The sequence below is a fragment of the Chanos chanos genome, chromosome 6, assembly GCF_902362185.1.
Source record: "Chanos chanos chromosome 6, fChaCha1.1, whole genome shotgun sequence".
NCBI lineage: Eukaryota > Metazoa > Chordata > Actinopteri > Gonorynchiformes > Chanidae > Chanos > Chanos chanos.
Window position 1 is genome coordinate 40444854 of NC_044500.1, and position 24044 is coordinate 40468897.

At 40.1% G+C, this 24044-nt stretch overlaps 1 protein-coding gene across 1 annotated transcript; it reads right to left on the reverse strand.

The window, feature by feature from the left end:
- Positions 1-15285, reverse strand: LOC115815413 (myosin heavy chain, fast skeletal muscle-like). Its single transcript, XM_030778370.1, has 40 exons — positions 15082-15285; positions 14855-14998; positions 14596-14752; positions 14402-14429; positions 14146-14260; positions 13954-14046; positions 13805-13868; positions 13588-13686; positions 13408-13511; positions 12919-13057; positions 12693-12811; positions 12449-12598; positions 12114-12284; positions 11692-11998; positions 11528-11595; positions 11326-11413; positions 11072-11189; positions 10689-10812; positions 10361-10497; positions 10027-10282; positions 9653-9895; positions 9378-9554; positions 9145-9290; positions 8964-9054; positions 8465-8854; positions 8247-8373; positions 8044-8162; positions 7765-7961; positions 7358-7541; positions 7102-7267; positions 6890-7014; positions 6469-6777; positions 6179-6382; positions 5918-6043; positions 5605-5775; positions 5411-5515; positions 5235-5330; positions 4999-5079; positions 231-326; positions 1-69 (listed from the first exon to the last, which is right to left on the reverse strand). The coding sequence occupies exons 1-40, from the start codon at positions 15283-15285 to the stop codon at positions 1-3; spliced, it is 5907 nt and encodes a 1968-aa protein (XP_030634230.1).
- Between the last annotated feature and the right edge of the window lie 8759 nt (positions 15286-24044).

Consider the following 24044-nt stretch of genomic DNA (forward strand, 5'->3'; position numbering starts at 1 on the left):
TCAGCTTGTTGACCTGGGATTCAGCTCATGCTGCACCTTCCTGTTCCTGGACAGGTGAGTGTTGGCCTGCTACTCCAATAAAAAATAGGAATATTTCGATAGCATTTTGAGGGTGCACTTAAAACTTCCACTCGTGTATGTAGTGACCTTATTACTCATCTTTATTTTTTAATACTAATATTCATATGTGTTATGAAATATTGCTACAGAGTACAGAGCATCAGACTTACAGCATCCTCAGCCTGTTGCTTATAGGCCTTCAGCTTCAGATGCCATTTGTCGACCAGATCCTGCTGTTTAATAATATTTTTTTTGTCTTTTGCAGTCTGTAAATATGAATAACAGTTCAGAGTTTCTTTGTGTGTAACTTGTAAAGACTCAAAAATAGTATTAATATATTGTTAATTAACTCACACCTTCGACAGCATCAGCCCCACATCTCTGTTTAGCCTTGACCTCAGCCTCCAATGCATGCACATGCTATCAAAGAATGTCGGATGAAAATTGGATGAGGATAAGGATGTTTTTATTGTCGTTCCAGAACATGTTGTACATGAAAGGGAATGAAATGAGGTCTCAGTTCAGGTAATGGCAATAATAAAATCAAAAATAAAGCACACAATAAAACAACATTAAAAATAAAAATAGGCAAATAAATATATAAATATAAGTATAAAGTTAGCAGAGGACAGGAATAAGACTATGAAAATCTAAAAGATAAACATGGATGGCCAAGTGGGCCCAAATTGCAGTAATGCCCTGGTATGAAACAATAGTAATAATAGCAGCAAATTGTTCCATGACAGCAGCAGTTGTACAGTAGAGATTGCAGAATTTTCAGTCTTAAAGTGCAGAATTATTAGTCTCGAACTGCAGCAATGCCCTGATGTGGAATAGTAGTAATAATAGCAGCAATTGTTCAGTGAGATGCAGAATTTATCAGCGTCCAGAAAGAAGCTGTTCCTTAGCCTAGTGGTTCAGCCTTGATGCTGCGTAGCCTGCCTGAAGGGAGGGGGGCAAACAGTCCGTTAGCAGGGTGGGAAGTCCCATCTGGTTCAGTCAGTCATGTATTCTGCTCATTCCGGCTTGCTCATCTCTGCAAAGAATCAGCCCAGCCTCACTTACCCCGGAAGATCAGCGACGCTAACGGTGACTCTTCTGGTACCGACAGGAAGTCTCATTCGCGGCTTCCTAAATTAAACCTAAGTAGCTCCGGTTTCCTACACCCAAACGTGGCTGGGCCTGCTCTGCTTCTCCCCCTTTTCTTTCCTTCCCTCACTACCATTAGTGTAATTAACTCCATTATAGAACATCATCCATGTAGTTTCTTTTGGTTCAGTGTGCCTCTTCGTGAGTAATAATTAATACACATGTAGTTGCTTCATTGGGTATACTAAGCCTAAAGGTAGCGAGGATATTGTCATTGTTTGTCATTAGTTGATCTTCATGTGTGTAGTTTAGATGTTGTTGTATGTGAGTATGTATAGCGAATGTACCTTAGTTCTAAATTCCAGTTTATTCAGCAATAGATTCTTTCTGTACAGTTTGAATTCGATTGTTGTAATAAAAGTTTACATTCGTGTTTCTACTCATGTTTGGTCCTCTGGATTGTGTTGCCTGCCTCTCCATGGATTTGCACAAGGTCAGCCACCAGTTGTTTTTGTTACTGATGAGACTAGTATTCTGAACAAATGAGAGATCAGCATTCAATATACAATGTGTCAGAAAATTCTCAGACGCAGTATTTTGGAATTTTGAACACTGTTTTCACCTGAGAGCGTACCAGGCCCACACATTCACTGGCATCTACCAGCTTCTGCTGAGCCACTTGAAGCCTGTATCTGTTCTAAAGCAGTCCTCAGCTCCTCGGTTTTGGCTTGCATTAGTGTATTCCCATGCTCTTGTAATGGTAGCGTGCTCCCTCATGTCTTCCTGTGCTCTGAGGGCATCATCATGGTGAAGTTGTATGTTCTAAAATAAATATAAATTAGTTAAACAATGTGTTTGCTGAATAATGTAATATTTTTCTGAAAAGGGACATTATGGAGCTGTTTCTGGGCCTGATGACTGGCAAAGATGAATCTCCATCTCATTGAGATCTCCCTTTGTCTTTTTCTTGACTCCAGGGTATCATTTCTGCTCGTGACTTCAGAATCTAATGTACTTTGCATGGACTCAATCAGCCTCTGACTGTTCCTCTTGAACTGTTTAATCTCCTCATCCTTTTCAGCAAGTTTCCTGTCAATCTCACTCTTCACGTTGAGCTCAAGCTGAACACGAAGAATCTTGGACTGCTCATGCTTAAGTGTGCCCTATTTGTTGAGAATTCGGCATTTGAAGTGTTTTCTTTGTTAATGAATTGAGCATTTATTAGGTGACAACATAGAAGCTGTCCTGTATTTAGAGTTGCCACCCATCCCCTATAACACGGGATAGTCCTGCATTGGAAAATAAAATGCTGCATGGAGGAATGTCTGACCTTAAACAGCACGCTGCAGGTGCTACCCATGTCCAAGCAGAACAGACTACACAGAGTGGAATGGTTTGATTCCTTACATCTCAGCTTTCCCCCAAGGCAGTCAATTATTTCTCCATATAAAAGGTGGCAACCCTACCTGTATTGGGTATAATCTCAAAACCATTGACTCTATTGAAAATACATGATTTATTCCATTTGTGATTTGTAGTCTGTGGTCGCAATGTGACTGTGTAGTTGTAGAAAGGATTTTTCATGAGCAGTATTGTTTAATGACGGAAAATGTGGAACACTTGAGGAATGCTCAACTTTTTAATGTTTCATGAGAAATATCAGCCAAGTTGATCATGGAATGGAAGCTTGTGCAGACTAGGGAGGACACTTTTCAAAACTCTACACTCCTTGACCTCGATATCTATACGTTAGTATCCATACATAAGAGGCGAGGCAAAAAAGATGAGCAACTCTCAATCAAAAGACTACAAATATTGGTGTACAGCAGTAGCAGGCAGTTTTGTGTTCACTGAGGGCTTAGCAAAAAAATTGCTATGGTTGTACTGGATTGCATAAATCACTTATTACAAATAAACATGCATGTTTTTGAGTAAGGTGGTGTAAGATCATTTTAAATTTCGTGTTTTCAAAGTGATTCTGAGTCACTGCCACAATATGTTCCGACATTTCTATGATGATGGAAGTGGTGTTTTCCTACATGCTGGTGTTCTGACCCCACAGGGAATGAGTAGACATTGATTGATGAGGTTAAAAATGATGTAAACCACATGCACCAGAAGCCTATGTCACGGTAGTGGTGTCTGAGATGGAATTTCTCGACAAAGAATGGTGTCCCATGTTATGCTTTTCTTCATTTTGGGAGTTACTGGTATAATGTACTGAGTGAATGGCCAATTAGCTGTATTCCACAGGAGAGTATAACTATATACAAGAATCTGTAACAGGCCAGTTCATATACTGTTACTGTTACTATATGTTTTTCTTGAAACCTTATGTTTTGATGAAACTCCTCCCAAAATATTGAAGCTGAAATGCCTTCATAACTCTTGGATATACCAAAAAGAAAAAAAAAAGTGAGTAAGTCAAGTTCTGCACCTATATGTGTTAAAGGGAGCTCCCCTTAAATGTGTCCATACAAATATAAATTACAAGCAAAATATGATTATTTATTTTATTGGCTAAAACTTAGTTTTTGGTATGTTCATACTGACACCAAATGCTATAGCCCTTACTTAAGTATAATTTCTGTCTTAGTCCTGTGGAAAGCTGACGAACTGATTATGTTATGAATTTCCGCTCTACCTTTGCCAAGGCACATCATGCACAAATGAAGAGGTTTTTCAGCATTTCAGAATCCACACAGGGACAAAAAAAGTTTGAATCTCAAAATTTCAAGTGAAGATTTATTATATGACTCCCTGGGTGTCATATTGTCAATGGGCACTTGCACTCTATTCTGTATGTGCAGCTGAAATTTATTTGTGAACATCTGTTTGATGGCTACAACTCTTTTTGTTGTGTGTTTTTGCACAAATTGTCATATTTTCTCGGAGTTCTACATACATGATAAATTATAAATGTATGTTATAAATTATAACATTGTCATGCAGGACCATGGAGCAGAACACAAGTGCAGAGTAACAAAGTTGTTTAATGAAAACAGTAGTATTGTACTGGGTTACCGGGGGACCACAACGAAAGTACAAACTGGGTTCCCAGGGGACCAGAATGAAAATGCAAACCGGGTTACCAGGGGACCAGGATGAGAGATACAAACTGGGTTACCGGGGGACCAGGACGAAAAACAAACAGGAAACAATGAACATACACATCACTCGGTAGGATCACCAGGAAACCGAGTAGCATCACAAGCTTCACAATTAAGAGAGGGCTTAGTAAACACATGGAAAGTGTTGACTTTGCACCCGACTGGTAAAACAGAAGGGTCTAAATAAAGAGGGGTGTCAGGGGAAACCAAAGTGAAGGCAGGTGTGCAAGACTAGAGTGATCAGACCGGTGATTAGTAAACCTGAATGCCTGAAACCAGCGAGGGAGGAGACGAGGTTGTTACAAACATACAGTCATAGGTTGTCTTTGATGCTTTCAATGTATATGCTAATGTATTCGTGTATAACTTTTATTTCCATTAAGGTCAAAATGTTTGAAATAGACAATAAAGAACAAGAAAGAAAGAAAGAAAAGACTTGACAACCATTGAAATTATTCACTTTATTTTCTTTATTGACTGATATTTCACAAGGAGCTCATATTGTATGATGCCCTGGCGAGGTCACTTGTCTAGATCTTGTCTCTCATTCCTCTGACTCTTTGACCTGAAAAATTTTCAGTCAAGACATGTTCACCATGTATGGTCAACATCCTTATGATCATCAAATGTTCAGTCAATTAAATATGTAAAAATGATGAACTGTCTCCTAACTCTCTTTCTACTGTACCTTCCCATGATCACGGCTCTTGGCTCTCAGCTTGTTGACCTGGGATTCAGCTATGTCAGCACGCTCCTGAGCTTCCTCCATCTCGTGCTGCACCTTCCTGTACCTGGACAGGTGAGTGTTGGCCTGCTCCTCCTAAGAACAAGACAAACATTTGGATAGCACTTTGGGGTGGGAATTAAAATGTTCATGGATATATGTAATGACTGTGGTACTCTTCTTTATTTTATATCACTACTCTTCATATGTGTTATGAAATATTGTTGCAGAGTACAGAGAGTCAGACTTACAGCATCCTCAGCCTGTCGCTTATAAGCCTTCACTTTCAGCTGCAACTTATCAACCAGATCCTGTAGTCTAATCATATTTTTCTTGTCTTCATCAGTCTGTAAATATGAAGAGAAAATCAGCCTGGAACTTGTCTAATTTTGAAACTATTATTGAATGCATTGTTAGGCCTTTATACCTGGTAAGTGAGCTCTTTGACTCTCCTCTCATATTTACGGACACCTTTAATAGCTTCAGCTCCTCGTCTCTGTTCAGACTCGACCTCAGACTCTAGCTCATGCACCTGTAATATCAGAGTAATATTCATTTTCATTTTACTGTCTGAACCGTCTGATCCAGTTGTTCAAATGGTATTTTTTATTCGTAGTTTACCCTGGATTCCAGTTTCTGGAGCTGTTTTTTCCCACCCTTCATGGCTAAGCTTTCGGCCTCATCCAGACGGTGCTGCAGATCTTTGACTGTGACCTCCAGGTTTTTCTTCATCCTCTCCAAATGAGCACTTGTGTCTTGCTCCTTCTTCAGTTCTTCTGCCATCATTGCAGCCTTTTTTTATTTTTTTAGAGTAACAGATTTCAAAAGGTATTAATATATATACATAAATGCCTTGTGATTCACTTCATTGAATTTAGAATAATTTCCAAAGTTTTAAAAATTTGCCTGAATGGAAGAGGGATTTTTCACTTACATCAGTAATAGCTTTCTTGGCTTTTTCCTCTGCATTTCTTGCTTCCTGGATGGTGTCATCCACCTCACCTTGAATCTGGACAAGGTCAGCCTCAAGCTTCTTCTTGGTGCTGATGAGACTGGTGTTCTATACAAGGGATGTTGCCAAATATGTTTTTTATTCAATTACTTCTGGAAGATGTCCTTTTTTCTATACCACTGTTATGGCACTGTAAACAAAGCTTTTTTGTATTGCATGTTGTACATTTGTTTTCTATTTTACCTGTGAGTGCAGCAGTCCCACACGTTCATTGACATCTAGAAGCTCCTGCTCGGCCACTTTGCGACCTCTCTCTGTTTGCTCTAAAGCAGTTCTCAGCTCCTCAATCTCTGCCTGCATTAGAGTGTTCCTACGCTCCACCATGGCAACCTGCTCCTTCATGTCCTCGTGTCCTCTGATGGCATCGTCAAGGTGAAGTTGTGCATCCTAAAATGATAATTAAATAGTTTTGGAGATTCTGAGAATAATGCACTTGCTAAATGGGCTTTTGTAGGATTTTTTGGAGAACCAACCTTGAGCTGTCCTTGGACATTCCTCAGATGTTTCTGTGCCTCGGCGGCCTGACGATTGGCATGGTTCAGCTGAATTTCCATCTCATTGAGATCTCCTTCCATCTTTTTCTTGACTCTCAGGGCGTCATTTCTGCTCCTGACTTCAGAGTCTAATGTGGTCTGCATGGATTCAATGATTCTCTGGCTATTCCTCTTGATCTGTTCTATTTCCTCATCCTTCTCACTGAGTTTCCTGTCAATCTCACCCTTCACTTGGTTGAGCTCAAGCTGGACACGAAGAATCTTGGACTCCTCATGTTCAAGTGTACCCTGAGGAAAGAGAATTACATTGTAACAAATTGATCTGAAAACTTCTTCAAAATTCAAAAAGTCAGTTGGCTGGAATACCAAACCAATGTAAGAAACCCTGAGTCTACATCACCTCAGCTTCCTCAAGGGCACTCTGAATTTCTGTTTTCTCAGTCTCCAATGTCTTCTTTGCTTTCTCCAGTTCATGAATAGTCTTTCCAGTCTCACCGATCTGCTCAGTCAGGTCGGAGATCTCCTCTGTGAGAATGACAATGTCAGGAATGAGTGTATGTCATGTGTGGATTGCAAAAGAAAAACTTGACCGATGATTTCTCAATAGCATACGCTGCAAGTTCTTGTTCTCCCTCTTCAGGGTCTCCAGGTGATCAAGAGCTTCTTCATATGAGTTCTTCATCTTGAAGAGCTCAGTGCTGAGAGAGCGAGCCTCTTTCTGGGCACCCTCCAGCTCTGCCTGGCCCTCGTCATACTTCTGCTTCCATTCTGCCAGGACCTAGCAGTAGCAGTTCATCCCATCAAAACTGCAGTTCTCACATTTTGGCATACTAACATGCCTTTGTTTAATGTCTCTTCCACTTCTTACCTTGTCGAAGTTCCTCTGCTTCTTGTCCAGATTGGCTGCCAATGCATTGGCCCTCTCTACATCGATCATGAGATCCTCCACTTCACCCTGCAGTCTCTGTTTGGTCTTCTCCAGCGAGGCACACTTGGAGTTCACAGCCTCAATGGATTCCTCTGCATCTTGCAGACGCTGTGCAAGCTTCTTCCTGCAGTGGAGTGAGTTTTAATTTTTGTCTTAAAAGAATTTTTTTTTTACAAATATCTCTTCAATATGTTTTTAAAGTATTCAATGTGTAATGTATTTGAATTACTAGTTATTGGCGTATTTTTAATCACTGTCAGTTTCTTTCATATTTCATATATGTTTTCAAACAATCATTGATGAATATCTGTTGCGGAATTTTTATTTGAGATGTTTTTGTTATTTACTTAGCATCTTCAAGTTCCTCAGTGCGCTGGATGGCATCAGTCTCATATTTTGTTCTCCACTGAGCCACCTCACTGTTGGCTTTGGACATTCCACGCTGCAACTCCGCTTTGGCTTCCTGCTCCTCCTCATACTGCTCTCGGAGGAGGTCACAGTCATGACGTGCAGACTGAACTGCGTGAGCCAGGGAATTCTTGGCCTTAAAAACAGAAAATGGATGAATCATATTATGTGTTTTGTGTATTTTTTTGGAAGTTTTTCTAGTTTGGTGCAGTAATTACCTTGATTTCCTCTTCAATGTGTCTCTTTAGCTCCTCAATCTGTTGTGTGTAAGCCTGCTTGCCTCTGGTCAGTTGTGACACGAGTGCCTCTTTTTCCTCAAGTTGACGACTAAATTCACCTGATTAAACGAGATCAGATATTGATTTCTGATTAAATGTTTGTTTGGCATTGGAATTGTGGCATATTGGCCTTTAACGCTCACCGTTCTCCGTCTGTAATCTTGCTTTATGTGCACTCATATCATTAAGTTGGCGAACATTCTCATCACTTTTGGTTTTTAGCTCACTCAGTTGGTCCTCAAGTGTTCGACACATCTTCTCTAAATTGGCCTGAAACAAGGAGAAATCAGATATATTTAGTGCCCAGTCCATGTGAATATAGCAGATTAAAAGTTTTTCTTTGTGTTTTCCACTCATATACCTTTGATTTGGCCACAGCCTCCATGTTGCTACTGAGGTCATCAATCTCCATTTTATATTCACTTTTCTCCTTCTCCAGCTTCTGCTTGACACGCTGGAGGTTGTCAATCTGCTCTCCAAGTTCTGCCACGCTGTCTGCCTGCTTTTTGCGGAGAGCAGCGGCAGTGGCTTCGTGTTGCAGGGTGGACTCTTCAAGATCACGTCGCAGTTTCTGGAACTCGGCCTCGCGCTTCTTGTTCATCTCAATCTGAGCAGCAGTGGCACCGCCAGCTTCTTCAAGCCTCTCACTGATCTCCTCAAGTTCCCTGGAGAGATCAGCTCTCTGCTTCTCAACCTTAGCCCGAGCAGCACGCTCAGCCTCAATCTCTTCTTCCAGCTCCTCAATACGAGCCTAAAGTTCACACAGGTTTATTATGTGCTTATTGATTTGAGTGTATGAACTGCACAGAATGTTCAAAGAGAATCAAACTAGAAATAGAATAGAAAAATGAAACATTTACCTGGAGTTCCTTGATCTTCTTCTGCAGTTGACTACCAAGAGTTTGCTCATCCTCAATCTTGCTTAGAAGCTGGCTGATCTCAAAGTCCTTCCTGTTTTGAAAATACAGAGGAAATACAGATGTGAATTTTTGGTTGTGTATCTGAGTCCACATGTTGTTTTTAATGACTTCCAAAGCTTACTTTTTGATCTTTTCTTCTGACTGCTGTTTGTCATTTTCCAGATCCATTATGGACTCCTGTGCCAGTTTCAGATCACCCTCAAGCTTCCTCTTGGCCCTCTCAAGGTCCATGCGGAGCTTCTTCTCTTGCTCAAGGGACCCTTCAAGCTATTGCAAAGGATGGGAGAATGATATTTGCAAAGATGTTAAATGCAAATGGAGAAAACATTGTTTTGATGTTGATGGGACACTCACATCATCCACTTGTTGCTCAAGTTTTGTCTTTGCTTTGGTCAGAGTATTGACTTTGTCCTCCTCTGCCTGAAGATCATCAAGTGTTTGCTGATGTGCCTCTTGGAGGGCTTTCTTCTCCTTGGTTAACTTAGCAATGCTCTCGTCCTGAGTGGCCATTTCCTCAGTCAAGTTTTTCACCTGTCCAGAATTGTTTCATGAGTCAGTTGGACCTTTCTCAACCTTGGAATAAACGAGCATGTAGAGCTTTTAAAGTATAATTTTGTTGTAATATTCACCTTGTTCTCTGTGGCATGTTTTTCCTTCTCCACTTTTGCCAAGGTAAGCTCTAGGTCATCAATGTCTTTCTTCAGCTCAGAACACTCATCCTCCAGTTTCCTCTTCTTAGCAGTCAGCTCAGCGTTAATTTCCTCCTCATCCTCCAGTCTCTCTGTAGTCTCTTTGACTTTTGCCTCAAGCTGGATTTTAGCTTTGATGAGCCCCTCACATCTCTCCTCAGCATCAGATAGGTTCTCAACTTCCTAAATTGAGACAGGATATAAATCCCAATAATGAAGTAGGTGTCAATTCTTTCAAGTTAATTATGTGCCTGTTAGGGGTTTTCTAGCAGACAGTGTGACATTTCCACTCAAAGGTTTCTTTGATTACGCACAGCTGCGACTTGTAACTGCAGATCGTTTTTCTCTTGCAGAAGTGACACCATCTTCTCTTCAAGCTCCTTCTTCTTGGCTAATGTTTTTTCCAGATCCTCCTTCATCTTCTCATAGTTCTCCTTCATTGCTGCCATTTCCTTCTCAGTCTCAGCACTCTTCAGAAGAGGCTTGATCTTAAAGTACAACTTCATCCATGGCCAGTGTTTCACATTCATGAATGAGCGGATGTTGTATTGGATAGAGAAAATGGACTCTCTATTAAAGACAAGACAGGGAAGTTAGTCCACAGAATGCAGATTTTAGTCACTGATGAACTTAGGAATGGTATTGTACCTTCTCTCCATCATTTTGACAAACTCTGTTCTCATGAGGAATCCACGGCAGACAGCTTGAGTCATGGTAACCAGCTCAACCAGTTTTTCATCTCGCATCTCCTCAAGGGTACCCAGCAGACCAGCTTTGAAAAACACCTATTTTCAGACAGAGACATTACAAAAATACACAAAATTCAAGGATAACTGAGTTGTTTCAATGAAACCCCATCACCCATGTCCATAATGTGTGACATATCTCAACAAAACATAAAGGAATGCATTACACAGTGAATATTTTACAAGTTTGTCATGTCTTACTTATTATGAGATAGATTGGCTGTCCTTACCTTTGTGTGTCCAAACTTGTACTGAGTGTGATCGACATTAATGGAGCTTAAGAGTTTCTCTGAGGCTTTCTTGTTGTCAATGAATTGTCCTTCAGGGATGACACTGGCATTTAAGACTTTATATCTGAAATCATAAGGAAAAAACATTATTTGCACATGTACTTGGCAATGATGCATACTGTGTGAGAAAGTTAGAGATGGTTAATTGAACTGCTCTTTTGAATGGTTAATTAGATGTTGTTTATTTGTACTACCTCTTATTAAATTTGTTTTACTTAAAACATTTTCCCCCTCTTTAAAGACATTTATTCACACAAAAGTATTAAGTATTTTGGTCCAGAAAGACAAGATATCACATTGTGTCCAAAAGAATGTAAAGGTACCGCTGCTTGAAGTCACCATAAAGGATTCTGCTGGGGAATCCCTTTCTACAGATTCTTATACCCTCCAGTACACCATTACACCTGAGCTGGCTGATAACTAAGAGGTTCTCCATAAGACCTAAAGAGAGAAAAGAATTTCAAATAGATGTTTTGCAGATTTCTCTCCAACCATGAGTTTGAGTTTGAGTTTTTGAAAGGATTTAAACTGTTGTGTGATAATGTCAGATCACTGTCTTTTCATGGTCAGTACTCACCTGGAGTCTTGGACTCATTAGGAATCAGGCAGCGCACAAAATGAGGATGAGTACTCCGCAGATTGGTCATCAACTTGGCCAAATTCTCCTGTGGAATTGTAAAATAGTGTCATTTGATCTTCTCCATACTCAGTTTTTATTTTAAGTAGCATGATAATTTTTTTCAACATGATCCATATTTAAGTGAATTAAGCGTCTTCACCCTGAACAGTGCAGATACTGTCTGGAAAGAGCCACCCTTCTTCTTGCCTTTCTTGCCACCACCGCCCTCTGTTGGCACAAAATGCATTTTAATTCCGTTATTTATATGTCATGGAAAAAAAGAGCAACAGATACCCTGATACTTTGATTGATTTCTCAAAATACCATCAGCAGACGCATGAGCAGCATAGAGGAAAGCCAGGAGTTTCATTGCAGATTTCTGATACAGCTGCACGACAGAGTCATTCAAGGGATCCTTGTTCTTGTCCAGCCAGCCGATGACATTGTAGTCGACAGTGCCTGCATAGTGCACCAGGGAGAAATGGGCCTCTGGTTTACCTTTGGCAGGCTTTGGCTTCTGGAAGCATGCAGATTTGCCAAGATGCTGGTCATACAGCTTGTTTTTGAAAGTTGTGTCTGAAGCCTTGGGGAACATACACTCCTCTTCAAGGATGGAGAAGATGCCCATTGGCTATTAAATGAACAGAACTTTGGTTAAGGTATTATTTTATTGCATTTTTGACTCGGAGGTATAAAGGTTGTTCTTTTAAACTGATATAAGTTTTATAAGCAAGTAGTCCACTCACCTTCTCAATAAGCTCAATGCAGGCAGCCAAGTCCATACCAAAGTCAATGAACTCCCACTCAATGCCTTCTTTCTTGTACTCCTCTTGCTCCAGCACAAACATATGATGGTTGAAGAACTGTTGCAGTTTCTCATTGGTGAAGTTGATACAAAGCTGCTCAAAGGTGTTGAACTAATGTTTCAAAAGAAGTTCAAAAAGGGTCAAATTTGTTTTGAAGCCCTTAGGAAAATCTTTCATGTTCCATGAATGACTCTGAAGAAAACTGTAATGAGATGCACAAAACAAAATGTCTGTAGAAGTGTATTAACATGGAACAAAAGGAACTATACGCTTACATCAAAGATCTCAAATCCAGCAATGTCTAGCACACCAATGAAGAACTGCCTTGGCTGTTTTGTGTCCAACATCTCGTTGATGCGAATAACCATCCACAAAAACATCTTCTCATAAACAGACTTGCAGAGGGCCATAACAGCATTGTGCACCTGTTTTGCAGTTGCAATAAAAACATATTGTTTACTTTTTTCATTAACCTTTAGAACATCTGCACATGATTGTTGGTGCTCTTTCCATGCTCACCTGTGGAACAGTCTGCCCCTTGGTGACAAACTCATTCCCGACTTTCACTCTGGGGTAGCACAAAGCTTTGAGCAGATCAGCTGAGTTCAGACCCATGAGGTAGGCGATTTTATCAGCCTCTGAAACATTTCATGTGTTTAGTCTTGAGTAACAACAACAACAATGACAACAACAACGACCACAACAATGATAACAATGATGCTGATGATAATATATTCAGAGCTACCCTCAGTGCCATCAGGCTCAGCTTGCTCCTCTCTCTGCTTCTGTTTAAACTTCATGTTCCCATGATGCACCACAGCACCAGTCAGCTTGTAGATGCCCTGCTTTTCATCAGCAGTGAAGCCCAAGATGTCTATAGCAGTCTGTTGTACATAGAGTATGACCAACATGTAAAAGAAATGGAACTGAATATTTTTCCTTCTTTAAGAAGAGTAAAATTTCCACAGGAACAATATGAATGAATTAATGAATCAATCAGTCAGTCAATCAATCAATCAATCAATCAATTGTTGAAAAAAATGGCAGACGTCGGTTAAAAGGGGTTTTGCTTTCAGTGAGCTTCACCGAGACAACTATCACAGGTTGCTTGTACAGAAAAACTGAAACACGGAAGCACTAAGAGGATTTTGTCAAATTTTTCACGAGTATGATCATAATTTAGATGCAGATTTGTGATCTATCGTTTATTAAAAAGGGAAATTTATCCTCTTACATCTGTAGCAATGAACTCCTCAACATCATCAATGCTCTTCACTGTGATTTCACCATGACTGACCATGGGGAAATCATATGGATTGGTTGAGATGAGTAGTCCTTCTGCAAAAAGAAACACTTTTTGATTTTGATGTCACTCAAATATAAGTAATATGTTGGATTCTTAAACATGTCGTACCAATCAGCTCAGGCTTGTGGCCAGTCATGAGTTGGTAGAAGATGTGGTAGCTCCTTTCAGCAGACAGCTGGAAAGTTACTCTTGATTTCTCCAGCAGATCTAGAGAGTTGAATTTGATTAAAATGAACATTTTAAATTAGCTATAAATAGTGAGCTAACGAATCAGCGTTCTAATAGTGACCACAGTATTTAAGGAGACTTAGACCAATACACTTACATGTCTCAATATCAGCAGAGGCCAATTTGCCAGTTGTTCCGAAATGAATTCTGATGAACTTACCCTGGAGTGTAACATTTAGTGTAATTTCAGAGAGGTGTAACTGTTTTTAGGCAAATTTTGAATATGTAGAGTACATTGTTACTTACAAAACGAGATGAGTTATCATTCCTCACAGTCTTGGCGTTACCATAAGCCTCCAGCAGTGGGTTGGCTGCAATGATTTGATCCTCCAGCGACCCCTACAGATGACAGTAGAATCCTCTTAAGCTTTAGTGCCTATGTGACAATAAAAGATATTCTATTCTATTAGAAATGTAATCAGATGGGTATTTACGAACCTGCATTTTTCCTGCAACAGGCTCTGCCTTCTTCTGTTGTCCAGACACTGCAATTGTTGCAAAGTACTGGATGACACGCTTGGTGTTAACAGTCTTCCCTGCACCGGATTCTCCACTAGGAGTGAAAGATATTCTAAACTCATGTAATATTTCAGTCCAGTGTTTTATGCAAAAGAGGTTCCATCATTGCAAAAGACATATTCCTTTTATCTATCTTATGACATGCAAAAATGTTTAGGTTCTAACATGTACTCACGTAATCAGGATTGACTGATTCTCACGATCTAGAAAAAGGCAATATGATCATACAAGACAAATTTGTTGGTTTGTGTGCATGCCAAATAATGCCATTTAAATTTTTTCTCAAGTGTTGATTTAATAGCAAATACTTGTAACAATACTGCAGTATTGTGGTGTGAATGCAGTCGTTTTGTTGTGCTTGTTTCTTACCTGTGAGCATGAACTGATAGGCATTGTCAGAGATGGAGAAGATGTGGGGTGGGGCCTCAACCCTCTTTTTGCCTCTGTATGCAGTCACAACAGCTGAATCATACACTGGGAGCCACTTGTAGGGGTTCACAGTGACACAGAAGAGCCCAGAATAGGTCTGGAAGTGTGCACGACCACAAAATTGTTTTAATCACTCTGACACATGGTTAAGCATACTGCAGTATGAATGTTTCACACTGTGACATTCTTAAGTGCCTACGTAGATCATCCAAGCTGCATAACGCTCTTTGAGGTTATACAGCACAGTTGGTTCGCTGAGGTGGGTCATCATGGCCATGTCCTCAATCTTATCAAACTTTGGAGGATTCATAGGGTGGACGTCATCCTCCTTTACTGTGACAGTCTGAGAGAAAAAATAAAGAGACTGGTGTCAGGGTGAATACATGTTGTCCCCTTTATGACAGTGTGAGCTGCAATGTTACTTACTTTTCCGGACTCAGTTTTGACAGTGGCTTTGCCACCCTCTCTGCTGACAAGAGTACCCTTGACGTACATCTCATCTGGATCAGTCACATAGTATGCTGTTTTGGCATCAAAGGGTGCGTTCTGAGCCTCAATCCTCTCCCTTTCTGGCTTCCGGAGGTAAATGGCCGCCGGGCCGAAACACTCCATCTCTGCGTCACCACTCATGATGGCACCTCACTGTTAAAAAATGACAAGGTTAAAAATGGGATATTGTCTTAAGTGGAGTTTTTCCTTTGTCACTTCGAAAGTCACAAAGTAGCTTTCAGAAATAACAGGGGCTGCATGCTCTTGCTATTTCATGCTCTAAGTAAAGAATGAGACACCAAAGAATTTATGATGAATATATGAATTCCTAAATGGCTATTTCTTGTGCTGTCCTAATTTGTATCCTGATAATCAAGCCAGTTCACTTGGAGCCATGAAGCTGTATACTGCACATTTTGCTACCTCTGTACTTTGGTATCACTGTGTTCTGCCAGAGTGGTTTGTGTTATTGCTAATGTCATCACATGTAAAGGCAAGATGCATTAACTTGGAGCTAAGTTTTAATTTGATCGTTGACTTGTCAGGATCACTGTTTAGTCGGATAATAATATAATATAATATAATATAATATAATATAATATAATATAATATAATATAATATAATATAATATAATATAATAATCAAACATGCAGGACCTTTTACCTTGCTGGACTCCCAGGAATATGGCAGATGGAGTATGACAAGTTATGGATCCTATGAGGAAATACAGTTTTATTCACTACTTTAAGAGTAGTCTTCATGTAATTTGTTGAATGTTTGGTATAACGTAAAAGTAATATGATTTAAATCTCTGTTACATATGTATGCGATGGAAATGCATTGGAAAAAAAATATTAGGTCAACCTAATGGATTTACAAATTACTGATCATTTTCATGGTGTTACAGCAAATCTACTTCAGCCGACTCACCTTTAAAAAGTGGCTGCCAGTTCAAGGGAAAGTCCAGGACTGCTTCTTATATAGAGAGATGAGTGTTTAGTCAGCAGAATGAGCTTGCCCTATTAGGTCATGTCCATTTCATTTGGCTCTGTATTTCTTACTACTGCCTGCTTCTAGTTGCACGGAGTAAGATTTTATTTTTATACCTCATGTACTAAATCTTTAAAACTGTCACAGACAGTATCACCCATGTGAAAGTATCCCAGCAACTTTTTTGTCCTGTTTTGCTTCATATGCTCAGAAAAATCTCCCCTGTTCCTTGTTTGTTTAAGCAACATTTATGTCAGAAAACCACCAAATTGCCCATACGATTGCATGAAGGCATAAAGTTTTTCAAGAGATTCTTCTTTTTCGTTTTCTGTTTCTTTGTATTCTAATAATGTTTTTAGGTGTGACTGTCTTTGCGTTTTGTGCCTGTGTTTTTGTCCTGTGTGACCATTTTCTTTTAATTACATGCAAAAGTTAAGAACCAATGGAGAAATACATTTTATAAATTAGACTTTGTTGAAAATGTGTTCTGCCTTTGCCAGCATTTATATGTGCTGGCTTTTAATAAATGTTTCACTATTATTCAGATAGATGAGATGCGTTACTGAAGTCATACAATGATCTTTTAGATGAATGTTTTCCTTTTTGGTGTTTTAGTGAACAAGACATTTTAATATCATTTGTTTGTCAGTGTCATGTAACTGAGGTCAATGAACCGTTGTAAATGTAATAATATTTGGCAATCAAATTGAGCTCAGTTTAGATATGGAGAAGCACTGAAATGTCACTGGTTTACTATTACAAGAGCATTGCAAGATTTACACTGCTTAAAAGATGAAGAACAGGGAGTGCCAGCTGTCTCTCATTAAGCTGAGAGAGCAGATGTTTATACTCAAGATGAATAGATTGCAGCTTTGTGGAAATGTATTGTGATTTCTTATTTGACGTGCCATTTGTGAATTACAAGAGATAAATATCTTGTTCATACTGTAAGGCAGAACAGTTCAAGAATATCAGCAATCTTAGAAAAAACAGCTACACTGTTCATTTTCAGTACCTATGTTGTAAATAACTCACAACCTTTTACATCATTCAAACACCCCTATCTTGCTCCACAAGGTGAAACTTAGTGGGCCAAACAGTAAGCTGCGTGAACCTTTTTGTAGTTTAAGGATTATTGGGTGGTCAAGGGAAGAAAACTGCAGGAACCCCCTGTAATTTTAAGGGGAACAGAACTTTAATAGCTCCATCAGCTCAAGCTAGAATAGTTGCCCTGGTCTCAAATTTGCGACCAGGGCAACTATCCAGTGAGGATTGTGTGGGGATTACTCACAGTAAGAGTCACAGAACTACTGTGAGTCTGGCAGCAACTTCTGTACAGTGTAACATTGGGTCAGAAAACATCACATTCCCATGTCTTTTCTGAAATGCTGAACACGCTTTAAATGTTCTCAATGGAAAAGCAGAAAATAGAAAGTAATACTAAAAATTACAGGGCTTACGATCCTATGACTGCTCCGAGCATTCATATAGAAATTTATCACCTTATGAATCCTTTCCCAATTGTTGTAAAAATTCAATTTTAAATTGAAAATTTAAGGCACAGAAAATTCTCTCTCTCTGATCAAAATTGCTTCAGTAGTTTCAGGTAGTGTTGTAGTCAAGACCACCTAAAATGAGACCAAGTCATCCTTTGGTTGGTCACTAGGACTTAGCCTGACCTCTACAGCTGACCCCAAAGAACACTTTTTTCACATGGTACATGATTTCACAAATTTCTGAGAGGTTTCAAAACTGTATTTATGTGTTTATTTCATCAATACCAGGGTGCCATTGATGTTTAAGATGAAATGACATGTCTACATTCGTTAGTCACTAGCCTAACCTTTGAAGCTGACCCAGAGTCATTTTAGATATATGTTCCAATTTCACTTTTTTGGAGAAATTTCACAATCATACTTTTATGGCCATTTCATTGATACTAGTAAACTATTGAAATCTAAGTTGAAATAAAATGTCTAGATGCCTGGTTGGTCACGTGAACTAGGTCGAACCTTTGAACAGAAAGGTCCCAAAATGTGTTTTCAAAAGTTATTGTTATTATTCAGAAGAGCAATCATGAGTAATCCTTTACTACTGTTTAAAGAGAAACTGAACATAAAATATAAATATTCGAAATTTGTTGACCATGTCAGGCCTTACTCTTCACCGATTTTCTACTTGCAACACACAAATTACCCTTCAGCATGCATGAACTTTTATTTTGAAATGCCATCCCCGTGCAAGACGAACTGGAGAATTAACAGTAGAATATGCAACAACACGCCTTAAATTGTTATTCATTTGCATGTAATGTCATGTTCGAAAAAAATATTTATAAGTTTACGACTGATTATAAGGCAGGATCATATAATGTGGGAGTAGTTTAGATAACTTTTAATGAGACCTAGCTATGTGGTGAATGCCAGGCGAATGTCTAATTTCAAGCTAACTTCACCGCGGTTATCCCAGCAGTTGTGGTCTTGACTGGTCTTGAAATAAAATCCCGAGTCCTCTGTATCTGAGACCGAATAAAAAAGAGGTCGATTCTGAGACGAGACTGAGACCTTCAAAAAGTGGTCTCGAGTACTACAACACTGGTTTGAGGAGTAAGGGTTAGCTAAATACAAAGTCAAAATGAGCTTACTTTTCTGACAATAATGTGTCACTAATAAAGAACATATGAACATATGAAATCTAAACATTTTCTCTTCCTTGAATGAAACAGCTGGTTTTTGGTTTCAGAACACTGAGCCAAGTACTGTGGGTGAAATTCTCAGCCTGGGCCAAATGAGACTGAGTCCCAACGCCACACGATACCTGTTCTGAGACAAAACAATAGGAGTCTAACAATGAGTCAGATGCAGTGTAAGTTTATTGTATAGTTCAAAAGGCATACAACAAACTGAGTCAGGTCCCGGTGAGTGACTGACTCCATCTCACAAAGCACCGGCCTTTATACACGTTTTCTTAAAAAAAGATACACATTCCTTAGTCTCTTTGTATGTAGGGCACCTCGGCCAGCCTGTCTTCACAGACTCCTCTTATCGTCATTATTTTCTAGCACCTTTTACTCCTAGCATAAGTTGTCACCAATAGTTACTGCCCTGCTAAGACGTACCATGAGACCTTGAACATTTCGCCATCTGCCTGCGTTGTTAATGACAACAACACTCTGGCAGGGGCTCCTTCCTTATCTCACAGGCAGTCCTTAAGAGCCTCACTGACCTCTTCTTGTTGAACACAGAGAACGTGATATTTCTTGTAATAAAAAAGATTGTATAGTTATAACTTTTAATATAAATGATTACATTGATTCACCCCTATAATAATGAATACATTGTGGTTACATTGTTTATCATGGTTACTATGGTTAGCTTAAAGGAGAGTAATAATTTTCCAACATTCCCCCCTTTGTGACTTATAAGTCACACACTATATGGGAGTTCGACTAATAGTTATATTGCAGCAATGCAAGGCTATCCCTCTTTACTGGTTCTGCTTGCATCACACATTTTGTGCCATTCATTTAAACCCATGCAACTGACCATACATTAGCCTTGTAAGGCAGTTTTAGTAAATGGTTATAATACCTTGTATAAAGAATATATGAAGGAACTGTCCCTTATTCGGGCAGCAAATTGCTGTCACATCAGAACTTCAGTGATCATCAAGACGATGACTATCACTTGGAGGATTACAGATCAGCAGAAATAAACACGGGGTGGAAAACATCCCCTCCCTTTTGACTGGGAGTGGGTAAAAGCCACTCCGTGTTCTTTCCCTATTCAGCAGTCATTTCATAAACATTTAATACAGCAGTTTGCATAATATCATATTGGTTCAGTAGTTGGTTATACAATATTTCAGTGTTATAAGGACTAGTGTTTTGACTATTGGATGAGATATGCACTTAATACAATTGTTGGGACCTGCCTCTTACACAACAATAATCAAACATATTTAGTGAAGTGTATATTGGAAGCTGCTTGTCATCTTCTTCAACCCAGGTGCTTTGCGCACCGTAGAGGGCCATCACTGTGGAGAGGTTACTAGCACATTCGAAGCACAGTGATATGGTTCTGTTTCCGGTGGTGTGATATTCGAGCTGTTGTGTGTGTGATAGGGGAACCTCATTCTGTCAGGGGCTTGACCGAATGAGGTCACTTCAGCCAGGACATGGCCTGCCTTTCACTGACAACACAATGATCGACCTCCGGCTCCATCGTGTAGTAATCCCCTATCTGAGTTGTGTCGTCCCCACCGTATCCGAGAGTCTCCGGTGCGGGTAGTGGGTTGACTCTGCAGATCCGGATGCCTGGGTTGTTCGTCTGCTTCGCCCCGGACATTTCCTCGTACAGTTCCTCGTCAGTATCTGCGTTCCTCTCCACACCTACAGTCTCCACTGCAAACTGTCCCGCTGCGGTGGTTATCATCCTCCTCTTCTTGATCTTGATTTGGCAGTGGGTCTGCTGTCGCTCTTCTCAGATCGTCTCTGACCTCTTGCTGTGTACGCCCAGGCTCTGCAGCTCTGCAGCAATGATTTAGGTGAAACCAGACAGTTTTGGCTTCTACTTTAAGGGCTGTGGGTGTCGCTAGTACCACTTTATATGGTCCTTCACGTCTCGGCTCACTCCACTTTCTTTTAGACACTTTAACATACACCCAGTCGCCTGGCTGAACTTTCTGCTGAACTTTCCCCTGGAATCTCAGCACTCCTCCCCTCAGTGGCGCCTTTTACCTGTTGAAACATAGTTCTGTGTATGACAGTTAAATGTTGCACATAATTAGCAAGTTCGCTTTCTAACTGTTCAAGCGGAGGGCCTCTGTATGGTCCTCTCAGATATGGCAAAGGCATGGGTCGACCCGTCAGCATTTCATGCGGTGTTAGATGCGTAATTCTGTTAGTTTGCATTCTCATGCTCATTAGTGCTAATGGCAGTGCTTCCACCCAATTAATTTTCCCATCTGCACATATTTTAGCTATTTTTGCTTTTAAACCACCATTCGCTCTTTCAACCATACCTTGCGATTGGGGGCGATAAACACACCCAAACTTTTGCCTTATTCCAAGGGCCTTTGTCACTGTTGCCATTACTTGAGCTACAAAATGAGGTCCATTGTCAGAACTTATGTTATCTGGAATTCCAAATCTAGGAAACACCTCTGTACACAAAAACTTTGCCACTGACTTGGCATCAGGTCCCTTAGTAGGTATTGCTTCGACCCACCGACTAAACCTGTCCACTACTACCAGCATATATCTTTTTCCCTGCACCCTCTCAATCATGTCCACGTAATCTATCATGAGATGTCTAAATGGTCCGTCTGGTGGTGGAATGTGTCCTATAGGCGCTGAAAAAGCCTTTCTGTTATTATAGGCCGCACATGTTGTACAATTATGTAGTGCTTGATCCACCATTGCTGACAAATAGGGTGACCACCATGCATGTTGAATACGCTTAATAACCTCCCCCCTTGCGCAATGGTCTTGGCCATGCGCATCATTAATTAAGGTGTGAATGAGTGATGCAGGTGCCACGAAATGTCCCGCAGGACCCCTCCATAAACCCCGATTTGGGTCGTTTGGTGTTTGAATTGCCCCTCTTTGTAGCCAAACGCTTTTCTCATAGACGCTGGCTTGTTCTTGTGCTTGTATAAGAGAGCTTAAGTCCCCTGCTGGACTGGGTTCTTCCGCTACTAGAACCCCTATTAATTTAGTACCAACCGCTGCATGACGGGCCAGTTCATCTACAAAATTATTTCCTTTTGCAACTATAGTGTTTGTTTTTTGATGAGCTGGACATTTAATGATAGCTAAGGCGGTTGGTAGATGCATGGCCTCTAATAATTGAGAAACTGCACTCCCATGTGTAATTGGCGAACCGTCAGCCCTCAGGAATGCTCTTTGCTTCCAAATGTTACCGTAAATGTGGCATACGCCGTAGGCATAGGCCGAATCAGTATAAATATTAACACGTTTTCCTGCCGCAAATGTACACGCTGCAGTTAAAGCTTTAATTTCGCCTAACTGAGCAGAACACGGCTGATCAAGCTTTTTAGCTTGTATCGAAGAAAAAGAATTATCAGAGATGTTCAATTGTGCTATTCCATAGCCCACATGATTACCTGTTTCATCTCTATAGCATGATCCATCAACAAATAATGTAAGATCAGCATCGATGGGGTGGTTAAAGAGGTCGTCACGAACCTTGAGAAAGGTATCCGTGGCTTGGGCACAATCGTGTGGAGTGCCTTCATTTGGAAGTACCATTCTGGAGGCCGGATTAATAGTGGTACAACGTTGAATAGTGAGCTCAGGTGCTGAAAGAATTACTTCATAGCCAGTCTTCCTGGCATGGTTTAACACAAAGCGTGGACTGGTTAAAAGGGCGTGTAATTGGTGAGATGTATACAGTGTTACCGGATGTCCCATAGTTATGGTGGAAGCTTTTTGGTATGCAAACGATGCAGCCGCAAGTCCCTGATAACATGGGGGTAAACCTTGTTCTACTGCGTCTAGCTTTGTACTATAGTACGCTATTGGTTGCTTACCTGTGGGGGTGTCCTGCATTAATACTGCATTAGCAAAACCTGCTCTTTCAGATACATACAAATGGAATGGCTTGCTATAGTTTGGGGTGCCTAGTGCCGGAGCAGACTGCAGTTCACCTTTCATTAATTGGAATGCAGCCTCTGCTTCTGTAGTTCACTGTAAAGGTGTAACACTATCTGATTGCCCTGCTGCTTTAATCATAGCCCGCAATGGCGCTGTTTTAAGGGCATAATCACAAATCCACTGTCTGCTATATCCCGCCATACCCAGAAAAGACAGCATCTGTCCAACTGTCTGTGGCTGTGGAGCTTTAGTTATGGCATCTATGTGTGATGGAGCAATACACCTTTTATCACCGCACAACTTCCTACCTAAATATTCTACTTCTTGTTTACACAACTGTATTTTATCCTTACTGATTTTGTGACCTCCTCCAGCTAGGGCACATAAGACAGTTACTGTGTCTTTTTCACACTGCTGTTTTGTAGGACTGCAAATTAATAAATCATCCATGTACTGAATTAAAGTGCTATCAATATTGATGTGTTGTAAGTCCTCAGAAAGCACTCTATTGAAAATGGTTGGACTATCGCAAAAACCTTGTGGCATCCTGGTGTATGTGTATTGTTGACCTTGGTATGTGAATGCAAAAAGATATTGTGAGTCTGGATGTAAGGGGACACTAAAAAATGCTGAGCATAAATCTATTACTGTGTACCACTGAGTGTCCGGTGGAATATTTGACAACAATGTATGAGGGTCTGGTACAACTGGAGTCTCCGCTTCAACTATGGCATTAATCGCCCTTAAATCATGCACTAACCTATAATCATTTGAATGTGGCTTTTTGATGGGGAAAATCGGGGTATTACATGGACTTTTAGTTTTGATTAAGACTCCTGCTTGTACCAAGCCCTCAATAGTAGGCCTAATGCCGTCTATGGCCTGAGGTGTGAGTGGATATTGTTTTTTATATGGTAAGTTAACCCCTGCTTTAACTTTAATTTTTATTGGTTGTGCAGATCTAACCAGACCTATATCTGTTTTATGTAATGTCCATAGATTGGCTGGTACCTGCTGCAACAGGGTGTTTTGTTCTTCAGTGAGTGGTAATTGAGTGTTTATTCTTTCATCTAACAACACTTTTTCAGTCACAATCTTATCATATGTCTTATTTGATATCCTAATAAGTTGTTTATCCGAAGAAATGTGAATATTAGGATTACCGGTTGGAAGCCAATCTTGTACTTGCAATGTTTTTTTGATCATAGGTCCTAATTCATGTGATTCATGTCCATCAGCAATCATTAAAGTTACATGAGGCACAGAGTTATTAACTTGAAACCACTGCTGGAG